Source organism: Pollicipes pollicipes, unplaced genomic scaffold (genome assembly GCF_011947565.3).
Source record: "Pollicipes pollicipes isolate AB1234 unplaced genomic scaffold, Ppol_2.1 Scaffold_3087;HRSCAF=3621_pilon_pilon_pilon, whole genome shotgun sequence".
Lineage (NCBI taxonomy): Eukaryota > Metazoa > Arthropoda > Thecostraca > Pollicipedomorpha > Pollicipedidae > Pollicipes > Pollicipes pollicipes.
The window spans coordinates 3630279-3656343 of record NW_023596225.1 but is presented as its reverse complement, the minus strand read 5'-3'; the positions used below and the strand labels follow the sequence as shown (position 1 = coordinate 3656343).

Sequence of the window (26065 nt, the reverse complement as noted above, 5' to 3'; positions counted from 1 at the left end):
CTAATCAACGACCAGCTCCTCCTCCTCAGATGACTCATCCTCCCTTCCGTCCTCAACATCTAACCCCTCGTCCCTGACCTCTTCCCCCTCGTCTTTGATCTCTGTCCCCTCGTCCTTGATCTCTTCCCTCAGGGCACTAGTACCGCAGCTCTGCCCCGTCGCCGGTCGGTCTCGCTGGCTGCCGGCAGTCCCCAGCCCTGCGGGTTTCCCATCCTCTGCCTGCGCCGCGGCAGCGCTCTCGGTCGTGGCCTCCGGCTCGGCCGTGCCTCGGCTGGGCCCGCTGTGGGCGGTGGCCGTGTGCTGGCGCAGCCCACGGGCCAGCCGGAACGAGCGCCGGCACACGGGACAGCCGTGCCGCCGGCGGCCGCCCTCCTCGTGCTCCTCCTGGTGCAGCCGCAGGTTGTAGCGGCGCGTGAACGACTTGGGACAGTGAGCGCACGTGAAGCGGCGGCCGTCGCCGTGCGTGCTCTCGTGCAGCCGCAGGTAGGAGAGGCGGCGAAACGTCTTGCCGCACGCTGCGCAGGCGAACTGGCGGCCTTCCGCGTGCGTCTCAAGGTGCTTCTGCAGGCTGGAGCGCGTCTTGAAGCAGAAGTGGCAGACGCCGCACTGGTGCGGCCGCTCTGTGTTGTGCGACACCATGTGCCGGTTCAGGTCGTACTTCTGCTTGAACTTGAGGTGGCAGGCGGGGCAGTCGAACTCGCGCTCCTCGCTGTGACGCTTCCAGTGCGTCTTCATGGCGCTCGACTGTGTGAAGCGCTTCTGACAGACAGGACACGGGTATGGTCGCTCACCAGTGTGCCGACGCATGTGCGTACGCAGCGTGTTGTCGGTGGTGAAGCGCTGCTCGCAGACGGCGCACCGGTACGGCTTCTCGCCCGTGTGGATGCGCCGATGCTGGCGCAAGTGCTCGGGCCGCTTGAAGTCCTTGCCGCAAAAATCACAGACGAAGCGGCCGCGCGCGTCGTGAGTAAGCCGATGCACGTACAGCGTGGCAGCCACTTTGAAGCACTTCACGCAGTGCGGACACTTGTACGGTCGCAGGCTTGAGTGTGTGCGCACATGCCGGTTGAAGTTGCTCTTCTCCTTAAAGGCACGCTGACAGATCTCGCACACAAAGTCTTTCACCTGTTTGTGTATGAACGAGTGCGCATGCAGCTGACAGCGTTTCTTGAACAGTTTGCCGCACTCAGCGCACCCATAGGTGACACCGCACTTGTGATTTTCCAGCATTTTCTTGAGAACGAACCGACGATCGCACTTGCTGCACTGCAGCGGCTTGTCCTGTTCACGGATGCGGCGGCGACCGACCTTGGTTCTCGCTGCCGCTCGCCTCTGGTCGGCGAGCTGCGCCTGCCCGGGTCCGACCGCCGGTGCCGCAGCAGCGCCCAGCTCGGGCCTCGCGTGGCTAACAGGCGCCGGCCGCGTCCCGTCCAGCGCGACGAGCCCGGTCTGCAGGAGGTCCGGCGACGGCGGCTCCAGCGCGATGTACAGCCGGCCCTCGTCGTCGTCCTCGGCGTCGCTGCCGCCGCCGGGCCGCGCTGCGCTCGCCTCCGACGCGTCGGGCTCCTCGCAGCCGTACAGCGTCCGGTTGGCCGTCAGGAAGACGCGGCCGATGTCGACGTCGACGAGCAGCGGCGAGTGGGCCGCTGAGGCCTTGCCCGGCGCGGCCAACGCCTCCTTCTCGCCGTCCGGATGTGGAGCGGCCCCGGCGGCGGCGGGGCTGTCGTCGTGGCGTTCCGGTCGCGCTCCGCTCGCCGCGGCGGCTATCGAATGCGACCGGCAGTCGGTCATCCACCCCACGGCGTTGTTGTTAACGTCGACGTAGATCGGGTCAGCCGCCACAGTGGTCACGTGATGGACCGCGGTCATGGCGTCCGCCGCACCCGCTGACTCCATGTTGTCGTCACTACCCACAGACACGCGCACGGTATCCGGTGACTGGGGAGGAGATCGAGAGCGTTAGAGGCGCGCATTAATACGCCGCACCCGCTGACTCCATGTTGTCGTCACCACCCACAGACACGCGCACGGTATCCGGTGACTGGGGAGGAGATCGAGAGCGTTAGAGGCGCGCATTAATACGCCGCACCCGCTGACTCCATGTTGTCGTCACCACCCACAGACACACGCACGGTGTCCGGTGACTGGGGAGGAGATCGAGAGCATTAGAGGCGCCCATTAACAGCACGGTGTCCAGTGAATAGGGAGGAGATCGAGAGCATTAGAGGCGCGCATTAACAACATTGACAAGAATCCAAACTCGCGGATGACAGAACTTCTTGACGTCGGTTACATGCACGACAAAAACAACGAGGGCATAACTAAGCCCCATCCTGCTTCACAACTCAAAAGGGAATGTCCCACCTATGGAGCATATTTCAAAAGCATGCTCTGGTGAAACCTCAGAACCAGCCACGCCTAATAAAATCCCCGGGTAAAAGCTTTCTGTTCGCTTATCTTTTTGCCAAAACAAAGTGTATCAAACTATCGTAGCATTTAATACACAAACCTTTTGACAACTAAGAGTACTGTAAACATCACAGAATACACACGTTGTCAAACGCAAGGGAACTGAGATGCATTGCTTTCAAAGTGGTGAACAGGGAATCCGATGAGGTACCTCCGCAGGAGCGACTTCTTCAAAACGAAATTCAGAACGATGTTGAAGGATTTCGAGAAAACTAGTATTTCTAATCCAATGGTACGTGTCTGATCTAACATTAAGTGAAAAGTACGAGAATGTGGCATTGTTTTTCTACGTTGTTTTGTGTATAACTAATTCACGCGACGAGTATAGGCAGTTTACAAATACGATTTCCTTCATGTGCAAACATCTCTCGGAGCGCCTTTTATATTTACGTGGAGCAGCAAAAAAAAAAAAAAATGAATGCAAGCAGCCATCCAGGTGGTGTCGTTGAGTGCTAGCTAATTTAAGCTAATTTAAAAACTGTTTTGTTTTACCACATGGGTGTCCTGTACATCAACACTTGTCACCGCACTTACCTGACGAAAAGTTGGAAGGATAACTTTGGTTGAAAGAATGGAATCACATCAATACCACAACATAGTGAAATATGAACTAGATTAGAAACATAAAATATAAATAAAGGTGAATGGCCAAGTCCAGAACTTAGACATACATACAGGGGTCCGGAAGTCAAGTCGGGAGCATAGCTTAATTTCAACAATGCTTCTAAGGCCATGGCTTTGCCACAGGGTGTACCCAACGTAACGAGGCCGTGCGTAACAGGTAAAACCGGCCGTCCAGCGTCTCCTGAAATCCGTCTCCAGTGCGCCCTAAAGTCCGCCCAGTGTCTCCTACCGCAGTGTCTCTGTCCCTGTGACTAAGTGGAACTTGGACAGAAGTGAGTTAGCATCGCGAATCCATTGCTCAAGGACGCATATTGCGCGGTAAAAGGGATATTCTTGGGATAACTTGGCGCATCTTTGCTCCTCTCACATCTGCATTACCTGCTGCAGTGGAACAAGTTAGCACCGTATTTTAGTCACAATATGCTGACGTGCTGATGAAAGTCACCTGAAGGGTGCCAAAATAGCTACACTGACAGAAGACCAAAATAGCTACACTGACAGAAGACCAAAATAGCTACACTGACAGAAGACCAAAATAGCTACACTGACAGAAGACCAAAATAGCTACACTGACAGAAGACCAAAATAGCTACACTGACAGAAGAATGTTGTGTAAAGCTGACGTTATAATCACGCAGTTTTGTTAGCGGAGCTACAGCTGCAGAACACAGTCGGAAGAACGACGTCAGATGCATGTGATTGCATCCATAGCCAATACGATGGTTTTATGCTGCAGTTTAGCGCTGGCGCATCTGCAGTCATAATGATGGGTGTTGCATCATTTACGATATGATGGCCCAACAGCACTCTCCGACTTACGGGAGAATCATTGAAAAGCGCGTTACCGGAATGCTGTGCTTGCATATTTGCGGGCTTATTGTCGCGTTATAAATGAACAAGAAGACAAGGTTTATTTCCTGTGCACAATTTCGGGTTTGCTTGTAGACCGTCAACAGTGTCCGCTAAGAAATATTTGGTTTTTGGAGACAGAAGAGGACGATGTTGACGATTCTATTCGGGAGCTGAAGTCATATAAGGGAGCCAAACCACCATGCAGCATCATATGGCACCTCGGTACGATGGTGAGGTGATCAGAGCTGTATCAAAGGCTCACAACGCAGCTTTTCAGCAGAACAAGGAACCATGTGTCAAGAAATTCGGAAAACAACAGCCTTCATGCAACGAGAACCGAGACTACCTAACTCCAACAGCAAATAATTCCACCCACAAGTGACCAGATGATAAACATCAGCTAATGTCATCTACTGAACCATAAGGACCTGGTCCCCTTTCGCACGAAATCAGGTTCTACCCAGTACTGGATGTGCAGTCGAGGCTTTTGCTCAGACGATATCTAACAAAAAAGACCCAGCCAAAATATGGTTTGGAACAGCGCGCTCGCTGATGTCAGCTAGAGCACCTTTACCTAGCATGTCTAGATCCCGGGCTTCTGCCATACGTGTATTGCACTAGTGCACACGCATAGCCACATTCACCGGGGAAAATACAACGCTACCGTAGCCATGGATACGGCTTACCATTAGAAGATCGAACATCTTTTATCTAACGAAATCTATCACTTACTGGACAAGCTCCCAATCAAAAGTTTAAGTGCAGAGTTTGATCTATCCTAAGGTCCCCCACCCAAAAAAAAACAGACATCGGTCCGAAGAAAGTGAAGACTTCATCACGGCCCGCGATAAAGCCGGACGGCCGCATGGGGCGCATTTTATGGTCATGTGAAAGCGTGGAACAGCAACGACGTCGATTGTTTTCATTCTGTATACTTCTATTCAGACTTGTCCTCTGCTATCATTCTCTACTCCACCAGCTATTAAAGCGATTGTCATCTGGCATGGCAACAGTTCTGATCGTTTTCACGACTCCATATTTTCTCAAACTTCTGGTACAACTAGCCCAAAAATCGCATTCTGGCTGAAACTTTGAAAGCTCCGGTGAGAAAGACTAAAAACTATCGTGAAGTTTCGGGACGAAGGTCGCACAGGACGGCAGCCCTGTTGTTTTGTTAGGGTAATGAAATGATATAGCCTATAAAAATGCAAATAAAAACAAACGGCCATATTCAAATGCTTCAAATAAAACCCATGTTACGACTCGTTCAAACAACTACGCAAACACCATACTAGCTGGTTCAGGACTGGGAAGTTTAGCACAAACGAAGCACCAATAAAACATTTTTTTTTTGAAATCCTGTCCCGTCCGAGTTGGATACATATCCTGCCGTCGATTCTCGGCTACAACGGTGCGGCAAACACCACGCGAGAAAAGGTGGAGGGACAGACAGTTGTCAAAAACAAAGGAAAGGCACAGCGTGGACATAGCGCGGTTCAGTTCCGGCCATCGCATCTGTGATGGCAAATGCGTACAGAGTAACCTTGCCTGACGCGGCTAGGCGTTAGGCGAGATTGTATTGTACATACATCCAATATATGTGGCTGTATATGTATCCAAAGGACTGCTTGCTGTGGGCGCCAGCGGAACGACTTCTCGGACTTAATGGAATGGAAACGTGAAGAGCTGGGCTCTGCACGGATTAGGTAAATTAGAGCTTAGTTGATGCACAGCGCATTGATCAGATACGTCGAGGCATCTGGGCCGCTTCAGCGTGTTTATTTCATGCATGCCATTATAATTCAAGAACGGCGGCCGTGGCACCACGTGAGCACTGCTCTGCGCAAAATGCGCGCGGGTTCCGTGGCGGAGCGGAAGGATGCTTGGCACGCGATACTTTGGTAACGGATAGGATCCTCGGGCAGGCTCGTCGTCGCGCCCAACTGTCGGAGAAAAGCCCTGCTGCCAACTGGCCGGACGTGGTCGACTTACCCAGTGCGGCCGTTTCGGATTTTTACCGACTGACAAAGAAGGCTCTGCTGGCAACTGACCAAACCAGGCCAACCTGACCCGTGCGGCCGCGCCGCGAAACTTTTGCAGCCCTATCCGGTAAAAACGCCGTGGGCAAAATCATCCGATGGACTGTACCGGCTGACTGGGTGGTGTGATCAGGGAACACGCGGCACGCTCTGCTTGGCATGCGCCTTCAACATAACACCATCCATGAAAATAATTCGATATAACATTTGCGTTATCTGGGGAGTGTAAAGCAGGTGGGTGAATTTCGAAGAAGCAAGGCAGGAACGGAGCATCGGGGAAGCAGTGGAACAACATGGGGTGATCAAAATGGGCAAGACCCTAATGCGACCCTGAAGTTCATGTCAGGCTACCGCGCTGATCCCAGCAGGGTAAGAGATTCTGTTATCCACGGGCTTCCAAACATACACAAGAGCAGCGTGCCGTGTCGGCAGTTCGTGAAAAGCCTGGTAGCGGTAATTGGCTACACGTGGTTACATCCATCTTACAAGATACAAAGAACTTCAGAGGAGCTGGGTGTGAAAACATGTTATTTGTCTCGATGCAAAAACAGTTGCAGAAAAATACCACCCTGAGTTATTGGTAAAATTCAACATATTCCGAAAGCATCCTAAGTGTAAATGAAACGAGCAGCATTATGACGTAGGCGTTATAGCTCTGAAACGTAACCATAACATTCTTTATTTTCCTTGCGTGTAATGCGTAAATTCTACCTGTACCACATTCCAACAATGGCAATTTAACCTTGACTGAGGAAAATGTTAACAAATGGGGGGGGGGGGGGGGATAAAAGACTCAGCTGAGCATTTCCAGACAACCCATCGAAGGTGACAACAGCCCGCCACATTCTAAAGAAAGCTGATGAGACCAGAGCTGGCGCACGTCACACAGCACAGGCCTCTGGCAAAATTTGGGACCATGGCTCGAAACACACACTTCTGACGCCAGTTGGCCAATAAGGTCAGACTCGGCCTTGCATCAAAACTGTGTCAGCCAGATGCATGCTTACCGTGAACAGAATTTGGCATTTTTGGCAAACGACTTCTTGTAGGTATTTTACACCATATGGGAAATTTGATTTGCTCATGTTCTGCGCGGTTGAAAGGACGGGTAACATTATTCAGCCGCGCAGATGCATGCTCCATCCAGGCATTTTATCGATGAAAATAAGCAGCAAAGGAGCCGAGTCGGGAAAAAAGCGGGCAAAGGGTACGGACTAGTCACCAAAACATACAAAACCAGCGGACAAAGTAAAATACACGTCAAAAACGGCGACCTTTTGAGCAAAAAATAACGCTGTCGAATGCTCGTCTTGCAAAGCAATAAGATTCGGATAGTTCCATTACTTTCGCCTAATGTATTTTTTGTGTTGAGAACATGTAAGGCTTCTACAGGGGCTGCTACAGAGGTTTTGGTATCACGCCTGGCCTGCACAACTCAACTATCTGCATGGCTTCCTATGACATTTATGATGACTGACCCATGCACCGAAGACATGTTTTTTTATATTGTCCACAACATTTTAAGACACATTGGAAGAAAGACAAAGGTCAGTAAAAATCTGAAAACGCCTGGTAAATCTAGGAGCAGCTTGAGTGTCTAATCTCAAGCCAACAGAACACGCAACAAACGCAGCAGATAATCGCCAATGGCTATAGGTGTCAAAAAGTACAATGACAGGATTAGTGAGAGCGAGTGGAAACCTCCGTATTAAAATAAATAAAAACAAAAGCGATGAGCCTGAAATCCCCGCAACCGCTGAAAAGGAAAAACGACTGGAAACGTGCAAGTGAGCGCGTATGTGGTGCATTTAGACTTAGGAACGTTGCTGAACACAGCTACTCTTGGCTAGCTGGCCGGGACTATCTGTCTAGTTTACCCTCTTTTCAATTTTTTGTTTGTTACTTTTCTCCCTCTTCCTTATTTGCATGTGTGTAAGCGCGTCTCTCAGATTGCTGGGGAAAACCGATGAGGAATGGATGGATCAAGTATAAATTTGGGTGACAAACTAATCTGGAAACAACATTTTTAGAAAAAAAACGTGAACAACTAGGTTTTCCAGCAGAACTGGAAGAGCAAATGATTGCTCCCATTCTTCCTTGCAATTATATTTTACATGAACAGATTGCGATCAACTCACGTGCATAGGAATGTCGCGCGTATGGCTCCGAAGTTTTCCACCACTCTCCAAGTCTATTGCTTTTATATACAAATAGCTCGTTCTAAAGAATGCTTACAATTTTCTTTGTTTGTTTTTTGAGCTTTGCACAAATGAACTTTTTGACGGAAGGTATACAAGCAGACTTGAAAGCCTATGTAGAAAAAAGCAGCGAAGGTTCTTTTTCAGCCTAACAGGGAACAGGGGCCGAATTAGTCCTGTAATTGTATAATTACAGAACTATGCGTGAACTGAACTACATAATATTATGCCTAGGATTAAAATAAATGGACCATTGGTAAATAGATAAGTGACACTAAGAGTTTTGGAATTTGTTTTTCCTAGAGGGAGCCGACTACTGTGATTGCAAAACGAAGCCTATCAACTTGATGCTTTTCCTTCGACCGTGCCGCATCCTCAAAGCAGTAACACAATCTTATGCTTGTAGCTATGAGGTGCGTAAACACCACGAAACAAGTTTTGTGGGAACTCACAAAGTCCAAGCACTGCTTAGTCCCAAAACCGCTCCGCTGGGCTATTGTTCGATATGGTGCATTTCAAGACGAGAAAAAGAAACTTGGGAACAAGACATCACTTGAAACACTGGTAAAAAGAAATTGGACCCACTCACTACATCGGAAACATGTCTTGCGTGATTTAACAAGCAGAATCATTGCCGCGCATTTATTCGCCATAGGGCACATGTTTAAGTCAAAACACTGCAAAACCTCTGCAGCGTAGAGTCGACTAATGACAGGAAGAAGAACCCTAAAATGCTACTCCTTCCTACAGATTTAACTCATCGTTAACCCATTGCTTCAAAGAACTGGTAGTGATTTACGCGAGCATTAACATGTCGGAAAAAATATTCCCAACGAAGGGCCATTAGTTTAATCTGAAGTACAAGCTGTCGTAATCAGCATAGGTTCTGTCTTTGCCAGCGGCTGGCAAAATAACCTCACGCTAAAGAATGTTTGTGCACACTTATCTTCGATATAATCCCCATAGCAATAACCATGTCTCTTTCAACGTCAGTGCACTCCAACTTCGACGATTATCTCCAAAACATACATCGATTGGCTGGGGCGTTCATACATGGATCCGTCCCGCAAGTGAAAGCCCCTAGCTCGGCTCACCTGGAAAATACGGGACCGAACACATCGAAAGACGCCAGACAAAGCCTGCGTGCCGCCGCGGGCACGGAAGACGCGAGTCCACCATATTTCATAGGCAACGGGACCTACTTCCAGATTATCCCGAGGGGCTGTTGGAATTGCAAACACAACGGCTGCATGTGCCGGCACGGACGGCGCGTCCCTGATGAATAGCCGGCTGCCGGGGACAGCGAGGTGCCAGCCGGCCGGCCGGCCCGCCGCGCCGCGGGCGCCGCACCGCGCCGGGCCAGGGCGAGGCGCCGGCGGCGCGTGCCGCGACAATACCGCTGTCCGCGCGATTGCGCGCGTACGAACACGTACGCAGCCGAACTGGCACACCGGCACTGCTGCTACGTCAATACGCGTGCGTCGCCTGAATGGCACGTACAGGTCTGTCTTAGCACCGGTCGATGTGGTGCGGCGCTGGCGTCACTATTCAGAGCATGCTTGGTAGCCATTGGGGAAGCAAGGTCGTCCAAAAGGCGAGAGATTGAAAAAAGAAGAAAGGCATTACCACCTTGCTATTGATAAATGTCCGAGAGAATTAAAAGGGCCATGCTCTCCGTCCCGAGCTTTTCTTCTCCGAGTCTCACAGCCCACGATAGTCTTTAGAACTGACATACTTTCTTGGCGTGGCGCCTGCATAGCACATTGAGCCAACTTAGATGCCATTCGCCCCACAATGCAAACGTCTGATGATGCCAGATGTTTACCTCTGTGGCTATAGCACACCGCTGGCTTGTGTAACTTGTCACAAATCTATCAAATTTCTGACCCCTGCGAGGAATGAGCGTCGATCTTCAGAGATGCTGTCGCCTGTCCTGATCGCGCTGACCACGACCACGCGCAGCGGCCATGCACCCAGCCAAAAATATCGTCAGTTCCCGTCGCTGCCCGCTGTCGAACACCTCGCGTCTTCCGCCGTCCGATTAACCATCTATCCGTCAACACGCCCGCCGTCGCCAGTTACGGCTATGGATAACCCCCTACGGGCGTCAAACCAAACCGGGAATTTATATCGATCGAATGGGTCATCTGAAACACGGTGCGGGGGAGGGCACCCCTGTCATCTGAAGCGCGGTGCGGGAGAGGGCACCCCCGTCATCTGAAGCGCGGTGCGGGGGAGGGCACCCCCGTTATCTGGAGCACGGTGCGGGGGAGGGCACCCCCGTCATCTGGAGCGCGGCGCGGGGGAGGTCACCCCCGTTATCTGAAGCGCGGTGAGGGGGAGGCCACCCCCGTTATCTGAATCGCGGTGCGGGGGAGGTCATCCCCGTTATCTGAAGCGCGGTGAGGGGGAGGCCACCCCCGTTATCTGAAGCGCAGTGCGGGGGAGGCCAACCCCGTTATCTGAAGCGCGGTGCGGGGGAGGCCACCCCCGTCATCTGGAGCGCGGCGCGTGGGAGGTCACCCCCGTTATCTGAAGCGCGGTGCGGGGGAGGTTACCCCCGTTATCTGAAGCGCGGTGCGGGGGAGGTCACCCCCGTTATCTGAAGCGCAGTGCGGGAGAGCGCACCCTGCCATTTGAAGCGCGGCGCGGGGGAGAGCAGCCCCGCCATCTGAAGCGCAGTGCGGGGGAGGGCACCGTCGTCTTGGCATCGGTCGTCTCTCCATTGTGCCGAGAACAGCCGTCGTATTCAGATACCCGACCCAGACGGCCGGGAGAGGACGACGAGTCGACGCGCTGGCCCGCTGCTGGCTCGGCGGCCGCCCTGCCCGGCCCACTGTATCACCATCGTCGACAAAGGAACGGACATGATGCTTCCTGCCGCGAATACGGCGGCCATTTGTAGGCGGCGCGCCCAGCTATTCCCTGGCGGGGAGCGGCCGACCGCCCGGCGGCTCTCCTTCAGACGTCGGTCGCGCGCCGCCTGGCAGCACTCCACCTACGGCTCACGGACACCGCGTGGAGAGGCGTGCCTCTCTCGAGAACGGATGCCGAGATCGATGCGGAGCGTTTTGTGCCTCCCGCGGCTTTGGATTTCCAAATGTGGGTGCTCCGCTTCCGACAGAACAGGTTTTCGAGGGGATAACGTAAATGGCGACGATTCAGTGAAGACCTTCTGGATAGTTGGACGGATACACTTTGATCTCTGGAGGAGGATCGAGACTGGCAGGTTTGAAAGTCAATTGTTCGAAATTCAGGCTTTTAATGTCTCCCGAAATGTGACTGCCTAAAACACAGTGGAGGGTGTTAAGTAACACGTGCACGGAAAAGACGAAACGGACAAAACCAAAACAATGCAGACGCTCCGGCCTGGACATAGCATCACGTAAAATTGCGAATTACGTTACGGGGAACGGTGGAACGAGAGTCGCGGAGGTCTGGTGCCAGGCGTCGGTTTCAATATTCTGGGCGAGGGGGTTTCTCATGTATTTGGGCTACAATATGCATTTTTGAGCACCAGAACAGCCCACAAGTCAAAACATGATAAATGAAAGCTTTTAAAAATATTAGCGTAACATGCCCGAGTCGGAATCTGAAAATAAGCTTCGTTCCACACAGACATGCGACCGTTTCTCTTTTCAAACCCAGTGGGGCCGGGTGAGAGCTGTGTGCAAAAACAAGGTTGCCTCTCACTTTAAACGTAGAAGGGTGGGTGGAAAGAGGCGTGAATTGGCCAAAATAAAATAGTAAATAGGGGGAAACAGCTGCGGAATTTCATAGGCACATATCAGCTAAAACTGAATTATAGTACAGGAACCTGAACAGACCGTTGTCTCGATACTCGTTCGTATGGGGCCAAATATATTAGATGCTGGGTATTAAGCACCGCACTGCGTAATCAGCAGGCTGGAAACGCTGCTGAGATATGTGCGCAAGCTCTGGCAGCAGATCTCCTTTCCAGTTTGCCCTTCTCGGCGTAACCTATCAACTTTCCAAGTTGTCGCAAAACGGACTTTCGAAGACCGAAAATGCTGCTGATGAGGTACTGACCAGTTCAAAAGCACGAAAACTCGGGAATATCAAAACCTTTGAAAAGCACTCACACGAAGCAAGGCCCGAGCAAACCTCACGTGAATATTTTTAAGCAATCGATAAATGGGTTTCCACATGACCTTCACTCAGTTTTCACTCAGTTTGAAGATAATAAGTAATCTGGCGGTTGTTAGTTGTTGCATCATTAATGAGGCCATTGCTTTATCACTGTTAACACCGCTTTAAGGTGACTTATAATGAAACACATGAACAAGAATGTGGCGGCTCCGTTCCAACCTAGAGTTTTAGACCCTGTGTCATCTATGTGTGCATAACGCGTCATGACGTCGCGTATAACTCGGTCGTTAACATCTATAATCAGACGCAGGTTAACTACGTTAACATAAACAAAAGACCCCGGATTTTGAGACATCCCTGCTGAATCCAGCCGCCCTCAATTCCTGCAACGCAATCAGCAGTCCGACAACATCTTTTCCCTGGCCTGAAAGCAGTTCACGGGGCGTGGCGAGTGGCCCTAACCAATCAGACGGCGCAATCGGCGGCATCTCTCTGCGTCGGCTGAATCCGGCAGCCGTCTGACAGAGTGGGGGGGGGGGGGGGGGGGAGGAGAGGGGCCGGAGCGGCTCGTGGGCAGTTGCTGGGACGGCCGGTGCCTTACCGGGGAGCGCCGGTCGGGCGGCCGGGCCGGCTGTCGAGCCGTGTCCTCCAGGCCGGGGTCTGTCGGCGGAGGACAGCAGTCGGCGCGCGCGGTCAGCGTACGGCGGCGGCACCCCGCGGCCACGGACACACCAACACGGGAGTGAAAGTGCACCTCTCTGCTTCTCTATGACACAACATAGCAAACATCGCCGTTCCATGAATGAAGGGAAGTCTTAGGATGTTAGAGTGCCAAAAGGAATTTGAAGTCGATTTTTCTCATGCGTCATCATTGAAATGATGTTCAGCATTCTCGGGGAGTGTGGGTGCCATGTAAAGCTGCTACTTTTTTATTTGGAATACCACACTCTCCCTGCACCCGCACCACAAGGCAGGCGTCCCTAAAAAGGCCGCATCGGCCCGCCAACCCTACTTTTCATTCCAGGTACACATACCGAACCATCAAATATTATAATTGCCAAAACAAGACACTGTAAGAGACCTCGAAGAATACTCATTTCTTCTTTGTTTTTGTTTGTTTTACATGTTTTTTTTTCATGGCCAAGATCAAGGGACCTCACAGCAATTCCAGGCGCACACACCATGATGATATCATAAGGGTTACCACAAGCATCTGTAAATCTACAAACATTCATTCCAACACTTGTATTATGAATTTACCTAAGGGAAATGATTGAATTTGATTCAATTCAAAACGTAAAACTATGACTCATTTGGAGAAACTAATGGGGGACCAGCACATGCAGTTACTTACGTCCCCAGTGTAAGCCCACTTTGTCCGAGACAAAATCTCTTTGGTTCTTCCGAGAGCTCTTCGATATGACCATGATTAGAACGCAAAAACCAAGCCTGACCTGGTGGTGTTTTTGTTTTGTTTTAGGGCGCGTCGGCATTGGGACCATTCTGCGCCCACGCCAAGCCTGACTTGATATTTACCTGCGCTCATATGAAGATTGCAGTCCTAGTTATGAACGTTGGCATGCCTAACGTAAACAAAATTTGTCCCTTTAAAGCCAAATGAAAGCAGGTAATTCAAACTCGCATTAGCAAACTAACCCAAATTCACAAAGAAATACTGACACATAAAATAGAGGCTGAATAGCCCCAAACATACACATTTCATGGAAAGAGTGTCCAGATCATTGTTCATGGCCATCAGACGCTACAGCAACATCACTTTCAGTCTCAAAGACAGCAGTGGGTGCCTGGATGATGGCAGATGTTGTTTCTGCATACGCTAAGGAGGCTTCGAATTTCTCTACAACACCAGATTTCATGTTGGATTTATATCATGCATTTATATCATGGATTTATATTACGGTTTCATTATGGATCTATCCAAATGTCTTCAAAACGGATGTACGCATAATGCCTTATGTCGACTAGCCTCGGCATATTCATGCCACATGGCAAATAACAGAAGGTAAGGTAGGGCACTGTTTGGTATAATTATTTTGCATTTATTACACATCCATTATATCATATTATTTTACATTTATCATATCTTACAGAAGGTAAGGTAGTAGTTGGTAAAATAATAGTGTGCCATAAACTGCTCAAATCACATGTGTTGCACGGGACAGCTAATGACCCACTCAAATGTGACTAGCAAATGCGGGCTCGTCCGTGCCCGTACGCCACGAAGAGACATCTCACGCACCCGCGCTCACGGGACAGCTGATGACCCACTCAAATGTGACTAGCAAATGCGGGCTCGTCCGTGCCCGTACGCCACGAAGAGACATCTCACGCACCCGCGCTCCTTGAACAGCTGACGATCTTTTGCGCTAATGTCGCCCTCTGACGTGTTTATTTTGGAACTTTGTGGGGATCGCTGAGATGGTTTGGTGATCGAAGTTTTTTTCTGCAGTTTTTCCCCCTAGCTAAATACCTGCCAGCATATGCATATAGCGGAAAGCATCGCTATATAAGTTACACAATTTGCATGAACGTCTGAGCGTAGAAAACTGGACTGATTTGCTGTTAGAGATTTCACAGGCATGTTTTAGAATTTCAGTGCAAGACCATACTTCCATTCAGTTCTAGCATTGAGTGGTGGCTTATGTTGTGGGCCGTCTAAAAAACCGTCACATGAACCAGACACGGTCGTTCTCCGAAACGGCTCGTCCGGTCCCCTTGAAACCTTCACCAATCGATTCCGTGCAATGATGTGAGTCATGGGGTGGCATTACTGAGACCTACCTGAGATCAAACATCTCAAGAACCCAAAGGGAAAATTTCACATGCGATGTCAGAACCTGTACTGCACCGATTGCCGCAAAACCTTCACCATTGCATATACCATGCCGGATTTCCGTTCCCGGCTGGAAATTTGTTGACCCTAGGTCAGGTCGAGTCATCAAATTTCACAACTTCAAACATTCTTGCTTGCAGACGGATCAGTTCTCAGGACCTACCACGCCGATTGCTGCAAAACCTCACCACTCAGTTCACTGATTTCCTGTTGAAGCTGCAGGTTAGGTGCCATTTACAGATTGCCTTTTCCTTTTACGTTTCATCACAAGAAAGTGTGCAACTCGGTTCGGCTGGCCTTATCATGCTAGTGTTATTTATCACTCGAATTATTCCATTGCGGAAGGTGCTCTGCTGAGAGTCACACATGGCAATGTGCATGATGTCATCGCGACGACGAGGGAGTGTTTCACATTGATATGGGGTTTTGAACCGAAGTAGCCATCTTGTGGGGACTGCCGACAATCCTGCTCTTCTGAAGACCCACCCGCTCTAGTTTCTGAGCTACACGCCCGCGAAAATGGGGAAGGATATCGGGGAGGGTATTTCAGTCACTATGACATTCATGACGTCACAACAAAGTTATCCAAATCCTGTCACTTCATAAGCCATGCGGCGGTCACGGCCAATAAGAATAAAATCGCCGAGGTGTTCATATCTGGCGTTCGTGGGCGCGATTCCCAGATATAACGGCCGGCCATTGTCTCTCAATTAGTGATAAGATACGATGACGTAATCAAACCATGACGCGCTGAGGAGCATAATTACTAAACATAATTGTGCTGTCTCAAGTAGTTTTTTCACTTAACAAGCAGCCAATAGCTATAAGTGAGCTTGCTTCATCGCATCTAGCGGTTGCTTCAATGTCTTCAAATGTAAAGCATTGCCTTTAAAGAGCTGTGGCCGTCAATGTCCGCGGCTGGTCAATGTCTGTGGTGTGCGAGCATCGTTGTGCCCTGGTTATGTACATGCCTTGTTAGCCGTCTTTTGTTGGTTGATACCTCCAAGTTGTTCAGAAGTCCACCGAATCGAACTGAGCCTGAGCCACAGCTGTCAGATGCTGTAGATTTGACGTGCCCGGCTGTGAGGGCAGGCTCGACAGACCTGACCGAAAAGGACCGATCTGGTCAGTGTCCTGCTGTGACGGATCCGTGCCCTCAGAACCTCTCTGGGGGACAAGCTTTCTGCACTCTGCGTATAGTATTCCACCGAGGTACAAGTCCCAGAAGCAAACGGCGGCAAAAATAGCGAAAAAGACGTCACCGCTTTGGTCAACGGGAACTAATTTGTCAACTTGGCTTCACCATGCGTTTTGTGCGCAGCCGTGTTAAAGCGTGATTCGACGATTACGACGGTCCCAAATGTGCCGAAAATTGAAGATGTCTTATACAGTGTTCTTTGTATGTCTGTTCACCAAAAAAGACGACGACGCCCTTGCATTTGCACACAAAATATGCAATTATTGTTGTGCTGTGCTATCGTTGTTGTGTTATTACGTGTGAGTGCTGTAATGTGCCAGACAGCAAACAAAACAAAACTGAAAATGCTCGCGCTTTTGGGCACTACAAAAAAAAACAATAGCGTATGGCTGTTATAGTATGCATCGTAGCTGCTTGGCATGTGTTATCGAATGGTGAGGGTTCGGAGATCATAGAGGCAATGAGTTATGAATGAGTTGCCTCCAGGCAAGAGCGTTGGAATTTGTGAAATTGTTTTGTTTTTTTGAATATGTAAATTGGAATTTTGTGAAATGTGATGAATTGGCCTGGCCTAAGGCCACCACATTTGCACCTGCAATAGGGAATCCGGCACGGCGCATCCAATGGTGAATATTTGATGGCGATCGGCTCGGTAGGTTCTGGGAATTGAATCTGCAAAAATTTTGAAATGTGGGGAATTTGATGACTTTTGACATGACCTGGGGTCACCAGATTTGCAACTGCAAAAGGGAATCAGGTATGGCGCATCCAACGGTGAAGGTTTGGCAGCCATCGGTTCCGTAGGCTCTGAAAGCTGAGTTGTCTGCAAGCAACAATTTTGGAATTTGTGAAATTTGATGACTTCTCTCCTGACCTAGGATCACCCAATGCTCGACTTCAAGCGAGAATCAGGTGTGGCGCATCCAATTGTGAAGGCTCCACAGCAATAATTGCAGTAGGTTCTGACATCCGATTTGCCTTCTTTCGCGTGCTTAACTTTTCCTTCGTGGTTCTGAGGTATTTGAACTCAGGCCAGGTCTCGATGTTACCACCCATGACTCACTTAATTGCACAGAATCGATTGGTGAATATTTTAAGGCGATCGTACGGGCCGGTTCGAAGAACGAGCGTGTCTGCTTCATATCCCGGTATTTTAGACCCTGGCCCTGTGGGCTAAAGCCGCGCCTTGCGGGTCTGTAGGCTCAAAAGTGACAGCACTACTGCTACGACGTCCACCAAATTATGCGAGTCCTTTGCTTCTGGTCGTCGCATTGCAACGTCAAAGAAACAAAGCGCAGGCGACTTTTCGTCGCAGCGCACGAACCCTCACTTCAGCTTCAGGGCCAAACCACAAATCAAGACTTCACGTATTTGAGAGTCTTCCTTTGATGCGACTGGATAAAAAACAAACAAAACGGGCCAAAGAAAGCCAGTGGAACGCAGTGCTCACACAAAGGGCTGGATCTCCGTCTGGAGGCGCGCCGCCTCAGCGATGCGGCGCGGCGCGCTGCCGATCGGACCGTGGCAGACGCGTGACGTCAGAGGTCAGCCACGACTGCCGGTCACTAAGCGCCGCGCGTCCAGCTCGCAAGCGCATTCAATGCACGCAACCCGCTTTCAGAAGTAGGTCTTGTGCAAATTCGGTAACGTGTATAGCGCAACAGCAAAGGCGCCAAAACGTGCACACCTCATCGCTCCAGTACCATTTATGATTACATTTTGCCGTATGGACGCCAGACATGACACGAAATGGGCGGTAGCGCTCCACATTTGTATCCAGTATTGCCAGTAGTGCGTTAGAGCGTTCCACATTTGTACGAGGTCTTAACTGAAAACGGCATCCTGGAGGTCATTCGGTACAGTTCACAGCCCTGCCCTTTTTACGTCCCGAAACGTTCTAGCTTCGAGTTATACCTCGGCAAAGATGTACAGACTATTTCGGGGAGACCATTACAGGATCACCACGGCATTCATGACGCCGTTACAACGTCGATTAAATCCTGTCATTCTATTGGTCATGCGTCGATCACGGCCAAAAAAACAAACTGTCGAGTCACCTATATCTGGCGGTCGTGAGCACGATCTCCAGATATAACAGCCGTCAATTCACTCTCAATCAATGACGTGCAAAGTACGATGACGTAATCAAACAATGCTGTATTGAGGAGCGTATCTGATACACAAAGGAAGCGAACTAGCGGCCTTTTCCACTAAAAAACAGAAGAATTGCTATAAGCGAGGTTATTCAATCACATCTCATGCTAGTTTCGATATCTTCAAATGTGGCACACTCCCTTTATATATGGACATTATGCAGCTCACACCTACAAACATGAATGCCGATCCTTTGTAAGACTGCAACTGAAATTCGTTAGATGTTAAGTATATTCGCAAGGAGCATTATGCATATACATAAGAGTTAACCTTATTCTGTTAACTTCATGAGATATAAGATTTATGTATATATATATATATATATATATATATATATATATACATCTATATAACCTAATCTATTTATCATATATTATATACAGTATATATGAGTTAGCCTGTTTACCTTCTTCCTCGTAGAATAACGGGTAGAAAAGAAAAATAGATGCGTTGATTTTTCGGCTACATGCCTCTGTCAAACCGATGGCATGTAGCTGAAAGACGTGGCACAAACAAAAAATACTTCATGCAAGGCTTCTGATATTCGTTTCGATGAAGGTGTGTAGCCGAAATATCAATGCATCTATCTCTCCTTTCTCCTGGTAATTCTAGGAGGAATAAGGGCAACAGTACTGGCTTATCTAGAAACTCGTCAGACAAGCAATTTGTGGAGTAGTTTCGCGGCATTTTTAGGTCCTTACAGGTCTATATTTTAGAACGACTGGGGATCTTGTTCATTTTTAAGTTATAAATAATTTTGTTGGATTTGTTATTTCCACCCTCCTACAGAGTGCCTATGGTATTGGCGCGAGCAAAACTAAATCATGCATGTTGCGTGATGTAACAATAGGCATCGCACAACACTTTAGAGCACAAGGCAAAGAACAATAGTTGTAAGAAGCAAAAACAACAAGACGACCAGCGTCAACAACGAACCAAGGCAACTTAGTGGCCACGGCACCCCGTGGCCTTGTGCCGAGCCGTGCACCCAACGCTAACCACGTGACTGGCACTTAATCTTCTCTCCAAGGACGCCATCCTTAAGAGAGTACGACGCCAAACGACCAAGGATTCACCCGCGCAGTAAAATGATCTGAACATTGTTACACTATGTAAAAGAAAAAATGACAACGCAGTCAAGCACAAAGATCTGATAAGGTAAGCAGTGCGAGGGCCCACATACAAAGCACATATGTAACATGTCCGTCTGGGAAAAGCACATGTCACATCACAGATGAAACAAATACCTCACAATTTCCCACCATCTACCAATGTTTTAGTGCAGTGCAATTAATAATTGTCAAACGGGGTAGGAATTTGACACAGCCGGTGGAAGAATAGTGCTGCGTTTCGAGAACCCCCAGAAGGGTCCCGGTGGATGAAAGAGCAGATGCGACTACGTCTTCAGGACCACAGCCTGGCGCCGTTGTGCATACACTCGGCGCTGCCCCACTGATAAAGTTAATTTAACAAAAACCGTATAAGTCGTTTATTTTTCCGCAGCATTCCATGCACCATTATGCGTAAATCTCTGAAAAATACCTAATCTATCAGAAGAAGAACAATGGGGGTCCAAAAGTCCACATAATCTTTTCATTTGGAGTTACCTTAGACGACAATCCACACAGCGTAGGCGGCAAGTTTAAGGACGAAATCATTCCTGCGCAAGGTTGCGCGATCAGAAGGTGCCGAAACAATACACATCTTCAGCGTCGTAAAATATTCTACAACGTCCACAACGCTTCCAACTATCTCCAACCCATGACCACACGCGATAAACTCACCTGAGGAAATACAAATGAAACGCGAACATGTGTTGCCCCAACCACTGCTCCCTCTCCACATCATCTTCAGTATTTCCAAGGCGTGTTCGGTCTAAGGATGCACATTCACAAGGGACATGGGCTTGCAAAATTGTGCAGTTTATATCAATACTGATCACTCCTGCTTCGGCGACATCTTTCCCAGTCTGTCTCCTCACCTTTCATCGATACGATGGTAGAATCAGTTCCCTGGGGCCACGTGGCAGCCGGCTGATGGCTCTCCAGCAGCGCGATGACGCGGGGGGAGACGTTGTCGTCCGCCGGAGATCCCGGCGGACGATCTGCCACCCCGCAAGACAGCGTGGCCTCCGCCTGCGGGCGGCTGGACGCAGTGCAGCGATCGGCTGCTGTCCACGGCGGCACGACGTGGGCGGTGACCACAGGGAGCGGGACGCCAGGCGAGCTCGGGTGCTGCCGCTCCTGCCGGCGCCCGCCGGGCTCCGCAGTCGGCGCCGGCGGTGCGGCCGGGCCGTCAACGCCGAGGCAGAGCGGCGCCGCGGCCGGCCCGCTGCCGGTAATGATCTCCACCGGCTGGAAGCCAGGCAACGAGGTGGGTGGCGGCCGGTCGTGCCGGCACCCGCTGTCCACCGCACCGTCAGTCCATTGCAGCGACGGTGAAGGCTGCGAGCTCGCGGTAGCTGTCGCGTTCATGGCGACGTCCTGACGGCAGCCGGGCCCGGGCGCCGGCGTCGGGCGCTCGGTACCCGTGCCGCCGTCGGCAGCGTGGCCGGCCGCGCCCAGGTCCGGCTGCTGGCGCGCCGCTCCTCGGCCGTACACCCTCTCCGGGGCCCGGCGGTGCCACGAGGAAGGCTCCCGGAGCGTCAGTCTCAGCGGCCAGCGCGACCTCGACTTGCCGCTAGCGCCCTCCGGCGACGGCGCCCGGACGCCCCGGCAGTGGCCGCTCGGACCGTCCTCGGCGATCTGTGACGCGCCTGTAACTGACGAGCTAGGCGAGCTGTCGCCCACCGCCTTCACTGGCGTGACGGGGGTATCGAGTGTCGGTCGCCACTTTGCGTCGCCGTCATCGGCCATCTCAACGTCGCCTGATTCAGCCGGGCTGGCCGCGCTCAGCGCGCTGCCCGGCGTCTGGGGGACAGGCGTGCAGGCTACACCTCCTGTCTCCGTGGCGTCCAGCAGCGGGAGCGAGGGTTTCGAGTCTGACGAAACTGGTGCCGAGTGTGGCGGCGCCTCCTCCCCAGCATCGCGAACCGCCGGCGGCTGTGCCAGTGCGGACGAGAACACGCTCCAACCCGGTCGTGCGGGGTGGGAGGACGGGGCGCACCAAAGCGCAGTGGCCTTTTCCTCCTCGCCCCGGTCAGACACAGCTAGATCGCCCTCCACCATCGGCTCCAGCGTGACCAGCGTCTGAACAGGGAGCCCGCGTCCGTCCATCAGTTCGCATGGCCGCTCGGTCGACAGGAGGCTCCCACCGTGCCCGATCACGGTCGAAGGGTAGCCCCAGGCGGCCGGCCGGTCAGCCGGCGGACTCGGCTCCGGCTCCTGGCCGGCGACAGCCTCCGGTAGCCGAGTGGGGGCCTTCTGTTTCCGTTTGGAGCACTTCCTGAGCGGCACCAGCTGGGGCCGCAGGTACGGTCCGTGTCTCGCTGGCGCGCCGCCCCCGCTCCTGACCCTGCAGCACAACCCGCTCGACCAGTGGTCACTGGCGCATCGCACACGGAACTGAAAACTCGAACAACCCATCATGCGCCCCGGGCCACAGTCAGGTATCGTATCAGTATATATATATATATATATATATATATATATATATATATATATATATATATGTATATATGCAGCTGCCAACAATTCCTTTTAAGTTGGAAGTTAGTCATAAAAGCTTTCTGATTATACCTGATCATTCTTTTCTATCGACAAACTGCACCCATCATGTAACATTGTTACCGTTGTTGGTGACAATATAATTCAAACGCCGCGCACTTTTGATAGTATAAACGTAGTCCTCCTTTGTGGTAGGGCAGAGAACGACAAAAAAGAGTCCCGCGACAAAACGTAGCATATCATGCCAGTTAAGAGCATTATTTGACGTGAGAAGCACGGGATGATAAATGGGATGAGAAAATGTTGCAGCCATCACGAAGATGAGACCAAGACCAGCGCATTGGAGCCCTGAGCTTTTCAGCATGCAAAACAGCAGGTCCTAACGTCTAGGATGCTCGTCCTTCATCATAGTTCACCAGACAAAGTGGTTCATTAATATAGCTTCCACCACCCGATTCAGCAATAAACGCACGTAAACTCCCTGGCTACTGGCGTGGCCATTTTTCTCACTACGGTCATAGCTTTATGCTGCTCCGATTGTGACCAAGATATTAAGAACACGTGAATATTTTGGGGTGCATAAAGGTAACAGCTGATTGGGTTATAAGCTCGCGTAGCGTGAATGGTTCACGTAACATTCAATCCTTCTCAAATTGCATTCATTTATTCTCTAGTGGCATTCAGTCCATAAGCATGACATCGCGTTCATTAAAACACGACACCGCTTTACTTCCAGGGTACTTGTGTGTACTGGTCCGACAGCGTTCAGTTGACTAGTTCATATGGAACCGCGCATTCACCCGCGTACGGAAGTTGAATTTCGGTTCTTATCTCCTCATGGTTGTCGAGGTTCCATGTTGATGCCAAAATACAACAAGCATATCCATATTTAGAGGCGCATTGTTACCACAGCTAGCTCCTCTCTAAAAATTAGCCGTCTGTTTTCCAGCCGGGAGATGTTGGTATCGCAGGGGAGCTCGCTGGTATGAATTGTCACTCCGATAAACTCTGAAGAAGCGTGCGTTTCCCGCCTTATTGGTATGGCGCTTGGACTCAACCGTCTCTTCCGCACCCGGTGCCAGATTTCCCAGGGATATTCCGCATAAATGTGGCCACTGCCGCCATCTCCAAGATGCTTCATGAACTACGATATTGCATTCGCAAATATCTTAATAACAACCAGTCGGTATGTTGTTATTCGGCGGACAGCGATGTTAAAAATAGTTTCCAATAGATGTGTTGGCTTCCTCTTGAGAGTTTGATGGTCAATAACGCATTACACGATAAGTTGTAAGAATACCGTAACGACAACATTGCAGAGACCGCAGGAGAAATTCTAAGGAAACAAAATTATAAATCTGTTCATACCTAGGTGGGATCTACACATCGTAAATCAGCAAGACAAATGCTAACTTGATCGAAATTCGGTAGCTGTGTCCAGACTTGCCTGTTCCGGGCGGTGTGACAATACAATGCCATCCAATGTGTAAGTGATGATTCTAAAGCACGCTCGGTTGTAAGTTAATCAAGAGTTAAGTTGCACTTATGACCAAGTATTAATATTTGTAAGGAAAACACTATTTGGAGGCCACAATGCCATACGTGTTCTGATTTTCTGACAGATTGCGTTACTTCAGTGAAGAGGAGTGTTACACATTTGTATGGGGTATCGAACTGAAAAAAAAACACCTTGAAGATCATTCTGTACAGTTCACAGCCCTGCCCTTCCTAAGACCCAGCCCTCTCTAGTTTCTGGGCTACACGGCCGCGAAGGTGTGCAGCTCTTTTTCGGGGAGACTACTTCGAGGTCACTCAGGCATCCATGACGTCACAATAATGTCATTCGAATCACACCTCTCCATCTACCATGCAGCTGCCAAGCCCCCCCCCCCCCCAAAATGTAATTGTCGAGTTGTTCATATCTGGCGTTCATGTGCACGATTTCCAGACATAACAGCCGTCGATTGGCTTTCAATCAATGTTGTGGAAGGTACGGTGACGTAACCCAACAATGACGTATTGAGAGCATATTTATTAAACAAAGAAACTGTGTTGTCCAGAGCAGCCTTTCCAATTAAAAGTATACCAATAGCTACATGCGAACCTATTTCATCATCTCTGAGCTTGCTTCAATATCTCTAAATATTGAACATTCCCTTTTAAAGGGGATGCTACACATTTGAAGATGCTTATATCGTTAAGATCGAGATGAAGAAGATGGAGATGCATTTAAAAGGACAATTTGAGACATTTGGGACATTTGGAGATATCAGAGCAAATATCATATATCACAGAAGAAGGTCACTTATAAGTATAAGTGTACGTCTAAGTAGAAAAAACTACGCTGGACAACAAAATTTCCCTGTTTAGTAAATGTGTGCCTCAATCCGTCGTTGTTTGACCACGTCACGGCACCTCGCACAACATTGATTATGAACCAATTGACGTCCGTTTTGTCTGGAAATCATGCTCACGAGCGACAGATACGAAAAACTTGAAAATTATATTTTTGCTTGCTATCATTGCCTGATTGGTAAAATGACAGGAATTTAAATGACATCATCATGTCGTCATGGGTGGCTCGATGACCTTGAAAGTCTTTCCGAAAAAGTCTGCACATCTTTGTGGGCGTGCAGCTCACAGTCTAGACAGGCTTGAGCCTTACGAACTGCACCGAATGATTTTCAAAACGACTGTTTCAGTTTCAAAGCCCACACCAATGTGAAGCGCTTCTTTCAGTCGCTTTGGGGGGGGGGGGGGTACGACGCCTTGACTCTAGAAGGCAATACAGCCGTAACTTTCGGACTAAATGCTTCAACAACTAATCTATGGAAAACATTATAAAATTGGGCTCTACTGGGTTGGAATAATCTTTAAGCTTCTAAGACAAGCAACTGCTGTTTCATGGATATTCGAAGCCGAGCATCGCGAGCAAACGTCACGTCTCGCAGGTATACGTCACTTATCGGCGTAAGTGAAACAAAGGCGTTGAACGCGGGCTTAAATCACTCCCCCTTAGCTCATCAGTGCGAACACACAGGGACCTTGGCCAAAGGCTGACACCTCACTCGTATGAGACAATCACATTTTAGGAACCGCACACTGACCATCCGCCTAGGTCGCTGGACCACATCAAAAGGTTCGTGTACGTAAATTTGTTAAACGGTTCGCTACATCATTTAGCTGCATTGAAAGCACTGACGTCAACTACTGGATCAGTATATGGAGACAAGTCGTTTCATACATAAGTAAACTGCGTTTCATGTGACTGGTAATTGAAATTGCACCAGACTGTCGCGAACAGACAGGGTCTTCACGTTTCCCAGCTATATCTTTGCTCGGAAGAGTTTAATCCAGGTCGTTCCAAATCCAGAGGCCAAGCGAAGTAAAATTGCATACCCTGAAAATACGCACATCTGTAATCAGGGCGCAGAATGACGTCACCGACTCAGAAAATATGCTCATTTACCAGTAATGATCACCTACGACGACCAAGCGCACGCGAAAAATCATGATGAAGCCCCATTCTCCACGTGGCTTTATCCATACTCCACAGCACGAGTCCTATGTGACGCGGGATCGCATTTTGTGGCAAACGTCAGAGCTTATGACGTAACCCCCCTGCTAACTGGCGCATGATGAATTGGGCAGTAAACACACTACACTGCAGGTATGCCCTCGCGGAGCGGCCGACCATGCTTACCGTGGCAGCCAGTGCGGCGGGGCACGGCGGCGGCGGCTGTGACGGCGGCTGTGGCGGCTGGCGGCGGCGGCGGCGGCTGTGACGGCGGCGGTGGCGGCGGTGGCGGCGGCAATGGCAGCGGCGGTGGCAGCGTCGGCGACGGCGGCAGCGACGGCGGCTCGGCCGGCCGCGGCGGTTGAGCCAGCCCGGCCTCGGCCAGCCGCGCCAGCAGGCCCTCGGCCGTCTGCAGCAGGCCGCGTGTAGCCGCCACGCCGGCCGC

General features: G+C 50.3%; 1 protein-coding gene across 1 annotated transcript; it reads right to left on the bottom strand.

The window, feature by feature from the left end:
- LOC119114948 (uncharacterized) lies at positions 1–25867 on the bottom strand. Its single transcript, XM_037239003.1, has 5 exons — positions 25807–25867; positions 21097–21951; positions 20480–20643; positions 12894–12952; positions 1–1938 (listed from the first exon to the last, which is right to left on the bottom strand). Exons 2-5 carry the CDS (start codon positions 21711–21713, stop codon positions 1–3), a joined length of 2778 nt encoding a protein of 925 aa, XP_037094898.1. The 5' UTR covers positions 21714–21951; positions 25807–25867.
- Between the last annotated feature and the right edge of the window lie 198 nt (positions 25868–26065).

Bases quoted from the DNA above. Each gene is read 5' to 3' on its own strand.
- LOC119114948 (XM_037239003.1), bottom strand. From the start codon at position 21,713: ATGGACGGACGCGGGCTCCCTGTTCAGACGCTGGTCACGCTGGAGCCG. The intron at 20,644-21,096 runs GTACGGCCGAGG...CACTGCGTCCAG, and splicing joins CGCCGGGCCCCGGAGAGGGT to CCGCCCGCAGGCGGAGGCCA. The intron at 1,939-12,893 runs GTAAGGCACCGG...TCTCCTCCCCAG, and splicing joins CGCCCGACCGGCGCTCCCCG to TCACCGGATACCGTGCGCGT.